Below are 8,520 nucleotides of genomic sequence, written 5' to 3' on the forward strand. Positions count from 1 at the left end.
TGATGGCTTCCACCTCCCTCCTAGGGAAGAGAAAACAATTTCCAGTTAACTTCAAAAGTCTAAACTGCATCTTTCAGTAAATTCAACTATACATTTTAAAACACACACAAAATAAAAAAAAAAAAAAAAAAAAAAAAGACAAACCAAATTTCAAGTTAGCAGAAGGACCTGAAAATAAATTGATTATTTGATTTGAAATTTTTATTTCTAGTAAGCTCCTACACACACACCCAGCCCTACAAGCTTTGGTTTTTCAAGGCAGGGTTTCTCTGTATAGACCAGGTTGGTCTCAAACTCTGGAATATGCCTGTCTCTGAAATTTTCATTTCTAAAAAAGAAAGATCTTGAGCCAGCAGGTTACCTTGATGGGTAAAAGGCACAGGCACTTGCCACCACAACTAGAACCACCCATCCCCTAGATGTCCGATCCCTAGAACCCACACAGTAGTGGGAGGAGAGAACTGTGTGCACAAATACATCTTTTTAAGAAGTGTTCAAGCCAGGAAGGGACATGTGATGACAGGTAATGTTTTATTTACTGAAGTAAGTGGTGGGCTCATGGGTGATTTTTTTTCATACCTTTTTGTCTTTCGTAATATATTAGACAGACACTTTTCCCCTAAAACTCGAATAGGGTTGTGAGCATCACAATACTTCATCCTTAATTAGCTCAACATTCCAAACAGTGATCTATCTTTTACATAACCTTTATCATCTTCATAAGACAAAAATAAGTCAATGAGGTAAGCCTGTGTTTTCATATTTTTCCAACTATCATATCACATCTAACTGCACTTTTTAGTCTATTATAGGATCCACCTTCTGAATTCTAGTTTTGTGTCTCTAGAGTCTCCTCCCTCTTTATCTTGGCAGTAACTTCTGAAGAGGCCTTTTAGCTTTGCCTGTTTCTCTCTAAGAACTGCCCATCATAAATAATAACTGTGCAAAAAAAATGGCCCGTTTTCAAGTTGATCTTCCTCACAAAAATGGATTACAGATGGATTACAGAAATTTTTAAAAATCCCTGAGTTCACTTACTATATACAGCGAAGTCACTCCCTGAAAGCAAAGGGACAAAATATTACTGCCTTGATTTGGTCTATGTATTATATATAAATCACAACTCTGTAGCCCACAAATATATACCATGATTGTGTCAAAGAAAAATTTTAAAAAGAACCTATAAAAGAAAAGCTAGAAGATACTAAATATAATATAGTGTCTGGGGGAAAGGTGATTTTCTCAACCTCAAGGCAAAAAACGTCCTTCTCCTTGCACATCCTTATTCCCTCGACCTGTGACTCTTACAATACCCACCTTGGTACTTCTCTAACTTGAATTACATACCCAGACAGACTTCTCTTTGAGACAAGGTCTTACTATGTAGCCCTGGCTAGCCCAGAACTCATTAACCTTATTTCTGGGGAGTATGCTACTCTGATATACCCATCTTTAACACAAAAACTTTTTTTTTCTTTTTTCTTTCTTTTTTTTTTGTGGGGGGGGGTGTGAGACAGGGTTTCTCTGTGTAGCCCTGGCTGTCCTGGAACTCACTCTGTAGACTAGGCTGGCCTCAAACTCAGAAATCCACCTGCCTCTGCCTCCCAAATGTTGGAATTAAAGGCGTGTGCCACCACGCCTGGCTCACAAAAACTTTCTATCATTCACTTTAAAACAATTAAATTTCCAGTTATTTCCAACTGAAAAGCTGACAATTCATCTTTAAAAACTCTATTTCTACCACTCTCTCCAAGGCTGTTTTTCTATCCTCTATTCTACCCCAAAATATTAACTTTTAAAAAATAAGTTCTCATATATCCAAGGCTAGCTTCAAACTTGCTATGTAGAAGAAAATGACCCTGAACTTCTCATCTTCATGCTAAGATTATAGGTATGCATCAAAATACCCTGTATATGCAGTATAGGAAATCAAACCCAGTTTCACACAAACAGGGCAAGCACAAATTTAGCTACATCCCAACCATTAACACTCTTCTTAAATCACCATTTTCTCTGTTACATAGCTGTGATAAGAAATCTGAACTCTTCTGCAGCACAGGGCCTCTTTAAACCTAACCCTAGCTGTGGTATTGAGGAATGCTACACTTCTCTCATGCTAGGCAAGTACTCTACCGCTGAGTCTTACATTATCCTGGTTCCTGATTTTTAAACTAGTTGACAAATGATTACTGATAATCCCTACCTATATACCAACTAAATGGATATGGTAGCAAACACCCACAATCCCATCACTCATAGCACCAGCATCCATAGTTCAAGGCCAGCTATGTACCTAGAAATACTTTTAGCATGACTTTTCCAGCTTAAAAAATCATTTTTAAATCTTTTCTTATCTCCTACAGCAGTCTTTTCATTTCAACAGCTAGACTGTTGTTTTGTTGTTTTCTATTTCCCAACCTCAAAGTAATATTCTAAGTGTATATACCCAGCAAATGCAATATACATGGTTTGTTTTGTTTTTTACAATTTTTAATTCCTTCTTTGGACAAACTGAGTCAAACTATAAGGGAAGCTCAGTGGGTCCTCACTAACAGGCTCAAGGCTGGTCTGGTCATACCCATGCTAACCAACAGCCACTCAAGGGCAGTCTCAAGGACAAATTCTCACAAGCCAAACAAACTTTCTTCAATATGGCTACAGTCTTTCATTTGGAAATTTTGGGCCATTTTACTGTTTCTACTTGTTGAAATTTGAAAACTCTAAATAATTATCTTATTAGCAAACAAGTTAACTAACTTATATGATTTTTGGCTGTTTGGGCATTTTCTTTCCTTTCGGGACTTTCTATTTGGGCAATTTTGTAGTGACCGTTATTTTGGCAGTATCTTAAGAGCCCAGGCTAACCTCAAATTCATTATGCAGCTAAGGCTAGCCTTTAACTAGTGATTATCCTGCCCCTTCCCAACTGCTATGGCATCCCTGACCTTTCTTGGCTTTCTGAGATGGGTCTGTAGCCCAGGCTAACCTCTAGCCTCTGTCCACTTAGAAGTATCAGAATTCCTGGGATTACAGACATGTGCCACTGTACCTGGCTCTTAGCTTTGTTTTTAAATACCATTTCACCATATTGGCCAGCCTAGTTTTGATGTCTTAGGCTCCTGCTATCTTCCAGACTTTTAACCTCCTGAGATAGACCATAACTGCCTGGCTGCCGCTCAATCTTTGATTTGCCTGTTTACTCACTAGAGGAACACAGTACTTGGAAAACTTGATCTTCAAAATAACACTCCACCTTAATTTACTTTCGGTAAATAAATTGTTTTGGTAAGTGAAGCCATCACACCTGAAGGTCCAGTTTCTTAAAATTAAAAAAGATATAGAAACAATAAGCTTGAAGATTATATCTACTAAATTTAAGACATTATGTCTGCTACTTATGGGGACCAGAGAGATGGCTAAGCATTGCTGCTTCTGACGAGGACCCAGGTTCAGTTTCCAGTACCATATGGTGTCTCACAACCATCTGTAACTCCAGTTCCAGGGGCTCAGTGGCCTTCTTCTGACCTCCATAGGCACTAGGCATGTACGGTGACAGGCAGACAAATACACAATAAAAAAATAAATTGGTAAGGCATTGTGGCACACAGGAGGCAGAGGCAGGTGGATTGAGTCCCAGGTCAGTCAAGGCTATACAATGAGACCGTCTCAAAAATAAATTTTAAAAATCATATGACCTTTATTCTACAAGAATGAAGTAACTATAATACATGGCATGAACCTTCATAATAAAGCTTTGTACAAGAGTAAAGCCAAATGAATCAAACCTGGGAATTTTGCTCTATGAAAAGTACAGTAGACCATGAAAAGTAACTTATTGGTCCAATCCAAACCATTCAAATCAATCAATCTCAATCCTACCACCTCCCCTTTTCCTTCTCTGCCTCCTCTCCCCTCCCTCCCACTTCCCCTCCTCTCTCCAGAGTCTTGTTCAAGTGAGCTCCAGAGCAATGCTCCCCACATGCTGGAATTACAGGTGTGTACCAAACCCAGCCTTCATACTTCTTCAAACACTGAGACCACTGTACCACTTATTCAGGTTCTTCTTTAAACTTAGTTATTAAATCATGAAAAGTCAAAAGAGTATGAATCCTTTAAATCCTACTTTTTACTTCACAAATTTCCAGTTAGAGTTAAAAAGATAGTTCATTACTGTACCTAATCTGCATTTACTCTAACAGTTTCACTACAGGTGTATTTATTTCTTCTATAGGCTAAGGACCACTTAAGTTGGACTAAACTCTTCAATTAAATGAAAACTGTATTTCAACATGATGAGGCACTAGACTCTATACCTTAATTATGTACAATGTTTCATAGCCGTCATGATTTCAAAATAGTACTGAAAATTACAAGGAAAAAATTTTGAAAAGGGGGGCTCAAGAGATGGCTCAGAACTATTAATGCAGCTTTTTAAAAAAAAGATTTTTATTTTTTGTATGTGAGTACTAGCTATCTTCTGACACACCAAAAGAAACATCAGATCTCATTACAGATGGTTGTGAGCCACCATGTGGTTTCTGGGAATTGAACTCAGGACCTGTGGAAGAGCAGTCAGTGCTCTTAGCCACTGAGCCATCTCTCTAGCCCTAATGCAGCTTTTAAATGTCCAAGACAGGAACTAATGTATGTAGTTATTATAAATTCAAATTGCTGTTCGTCTCTCTGTGTGCTCTTCCAAAGGACCCAGGTTCAATTCCCAGCACCCACATAGCAGCTCACAACTGTCTATAATGGAGCTTCAAGTGATCTGACATCCTCACACAGGCATACACGAAGGCAAAAATATCAATGCACATAAAATAAAAATAAATGTTTATAAAATTTTTGAAAATGAAAAAACATGAGTCTTCATTCAACTTCACATTAGCCTGTCAATTCTACTGTTAAATTTACAAATTATTGGAGAGGAGTGTCAATAGGGTCAGAAACAGTTTCCCATGCTAGTCAAGTAAACCACCACTAATATTAAGCTACAGCCCTAGCTGCAGTTAAACAGTTAAATGAAATCAGCTCGCCTTAACCACAGAGAGATGAACAGCAATTTGAATTTATAACCACACACATTAGTTCCTGTCTTGGACATTTAAAAGCTGCATTAGGGTTAGAGAGATGGCTTAGTGGTTAAGGGCACTGACTGCTCTTCCAGAGGTCCTCCTGAGTTCAATTCCCAGCAACCACATGGTGGCTCACAACCATCCGTAATGAGATCTGACGCCCTCTTCTGGTATGTCTGAAGACCGCTAGTGTACTAACATACATAAAATAAATAAAATCTTTTTTAAAAGCTGCATTCATTAGTTAACTTCAGCTTCAAGTAAGGAAAGCATGTACAGTCCAACTTTCATATTTTACAGACTAAGAAAACTTTCTCGAGGTCACAAAAACTGTATGCTAAGAGTAGACTCCTGATCAACCTTGTTCAATGCCAGCCACTTCCACTGTTTGACTTTGTTACTCACTAGCATTCAAAAATAATGTTACTGTGAAACAAAATGTGTGTATGTGTGAACACATGTATATATGTGTGCACACCAAGTAGCTCATATACAAGTCAGAGGACAACATCTACCATGTGGGCTCTGGCAACTGAAACAGTAGGTTTTCAGGCTAGCAAGCACTGTTCCCCACTGAGCCATCCATCTCTCCTGCCAACTGCTGTAAGAATCTTTCCAAGACACTTAAAAGACATTTCACAGTGTTTCACAAACAACCAAGGCTTTTGGCAAAAGAACCAAGGCCTTTGGCAAAACATCTTTTATAACATTCCTATTTCCAAATCTTACAATATTTGATTATGATCTTAAGAATCCCTTAGAAAATCATCTCCTTTATTCATTCCAAGTTCTATTCTGAGGATCTCAAAAAGCGTGACAGAAAAATCCAAATAACTAACTGCAAGGAACCTAGGCTTGACCTTGACCAAAAGGCCAAGAACCAGTTGTGTCCGTAAAGGGACAGCAAGAAAAAAAAGACTCCTTTAACAATGATATGGTCAAATTTACCCATCACATTTTACTTTTCTAACTATCAGAATCTTTACATAAAAATTCACACTAGGCCAGTGAGGAGGCTCAGGTGATGATGTCTGCCAGGGACTGAGGTCCCTGGTCTCACATGATGGAAGTAGCTGTCCTTTGACCTCCACACTCACCTACATGCTCCAAAGCACACAACAGAAATGAATGTAATTTTTTTTAATTATTCAAACAGGAGCTGAAGAAAGAGCTCATCCAAAAAAAGCACAAAGCGCTCTTGCACGGAGAGCCCAAGAGTTTGACTCCCAGCACTTGGGTCAGGTGAGTCGCAAGGAAACTACCTGTAACTCTACCTCTAAGGAATACTAAAACCTTACGAGGCTGCCATGGATACTTACCCATACAGGTAACTAATTCCTTTTTTAAAATTTAAGCTAGGCCAATAAAAATTCGAACTTTTGAAAGATAAGCGGCTTCTGATTAAAAAGGGGTGGAACACCTTCATTTTTGGAAGAGGTGCATAACTCCATCAGCTTCTGCTAAGATTTGATCTCAAACGTATTAAATGTTTAAAGAATATCTAACTTAAGTCGTCAAGACCGTTTAAAGGCTCCAAAAAAGAGAGTCAAAACCGTTCGGATTGGTTTGTTTCCTTAAAGTCTCCATGGAACTCAAGCTGTGGGTTGCGCCATCTACATTCCTTCAGCCTCCAGCTAAACGTTTCTGATAAAGGAGGATTCAAGGAATGTGTGACTGAATGCCCACAGCTCTGCATTCACTTCCTTCTGTGGGGGACAAACTTGAAGTACATTACCAGTGAAGAACTCTCGTCATCCCGAACAACTTTCATTTGACAGCAGGGACACACACACACACACACACACACACACACACACACTTAAATTACCTGCCCACATATTTCTGTAACAAGAAAACTATCTTGGCCATTTCCTGGCCTGAACTCCATGCCCACAAAGCCTTTTCGATAGAAAGATGTTAAACTAGCTAGGGTTATAGGGGTAAGCTATGGGGAGAGCACGAGGGCACAATTTGTCATTTCATCGCGACTTTCAAGGAGACGAGGCCACGAGAGCCTTCCCGTTATGGTGCCCAGCCGCGCGAGGATGCTGCGGGTCCGGGGAGGCCGGGTCCCCAGCACAGCCTCCGAGCCGGGAGTTGCTCAACTAACAAAGAGCGGATCCCGCCGAGGGCGCGCGGCGCAGCCTCCCGGAGCGGAAGCGACACCCGCCCGCCCCCGCCGCCCCCACCCCGCCACCCTCCCCAAGTTCAGGGCCCGGCGGCGGTGGCGGCGGACCCCGGCACCCCAAGCCGGCATTCGGGATTCGGGAAAGCGTGGGCAATAAAGAAAAGAATCAGCCCGAGTCCCCAGCGCCGCGCTCGGCGTGCACGCAGCGGCACAGGCGGCCAGGCCGAACCCCCCGCCGCCGGGGCCCTGCTGGAGGGACGCGGCGCCGCGCCGCGCTTTGTTACCGTGGACGGGGGCATGCTCCGAGGGCCGCCGCCACCGCCGCCGCTGCCGCCTTCGTCGCCGCCGCTCCCCCCCTCATCGCCGTCGCCTTCGTCGCCTTCTTCGCCGTCGCCTTCTTCTCCGCCTTCGCCTTCCTCGCCGTCGCCGCCGCCACTGCCTCCGTCTCCGTCGCCTCCGTCGCCGCCGCCGCTGTCGCTATCGCTCCCCGCCTGAGGCGTCGCTTCCTGGCGATGGTCGCTCTCCTCGGCCGAGTAGACGATCTCTCCCTCCTCGGTCTTGAGGCGCTTGGCCTGGCTCTCGAACTCCCGATCCTCCTCGTACGTCTCCTCCTTGGGGGAGGAGGAGGAGGTGGAGGACATGGCGGCGGCGGCGGCGGAGGCGGTGGTGGTGGTGGGGACGGCGCGGGAGACGGGCCTCAGATGTCGCCGATCGGTCCCCGCCGCGGGCTGCGCCTCCTCGGCGCGGTTCTGAGCCGGCCCGGCGTCCTCCGCGGCGCGCTCCAGGAGCCCGTGACTGAGAAGGGAGCGCGGGCTGAGGGGACGCTTCCCTTTATCTCCCAGACAGCCTCCAGCCTCTCCCTCCGCCAGCTTCACGGCTCCCAGCCCCGGGGGGAACGCGAAAGTAAGGATGGGGCCCGGCCGCGGCTTCCGGTCTTCCCTCCTCCCTGATCCGCTCCCCGCCGCTCAGGCGGAGCCTCCACCCCGCCTTGACTGCCGCCGGGCGGGATGGGATCCACGGCCCGAGAGTTTCCGCCCCCCTAGCCGAACTCCCGCTTCCTATTGGAAGAGGGAAAGTCGATCTGGCTTCCAATTGGCTGGAAGGACTGCTCGTCAAAAATCCCAGCCTGGACCCTCGCCCGGCTCCGGTCCGGACCGTGCAACGCCCGCTGCGCGCGGCTCTGCAGCAGTTGCAGCCCCGCGGCGGTTAGCGCTGTTAGGCCCTGGCCGCCGCTGAGATACCGGGTGAATGTGACCCAGCGGCGGTGCGTTCGGCGGAGTCGGGGCTGTGGGTGTTAACCGCCTTCCCGCTAATTTG

General features: G+C 44.4%; 1 protein-coding gene across 1 annotated transcript in view; it reads right to left on the reverse strand.

The window, feature by feature from the left end:
- The window catches only part of Hnrnpll (heterogeneous nuclear ribonucleoprotein L like), a 32,465-nt gene extending 24,268 nt beyond the window's left edge, over nucleotides 1-8,197 (reverse strand). The window contains exon 1 of the mRNA XM_029531308.1: nucleotides 7,488-8,197. Within this exon, the coding sequence (XP_029387168.1) occupies nucleotides 7,488-7,844 (357 nt within the window). The 5' untranslated portion in view covers nucleotides 7,845-8,197. The remainder of the gene's footprint in view (nucleotides 1-7,487) is intronic.
- Nucleotides 8,198-8,520: the final 323 nt, after the last annotated feature.

Source organism: Mus pahari, chromosome 18, assembly GCF_900095145.1.
Source record: "Mus pahari chromosome 18, PAHARI_EIJ_v1.1, whole genome shotgun sequence".
Taxonomy (NCBI): Eukaryota; Metazoa; Chordata; class Mammalia; order Rodentia; family Muridae; genus Mus; species Mus pahari.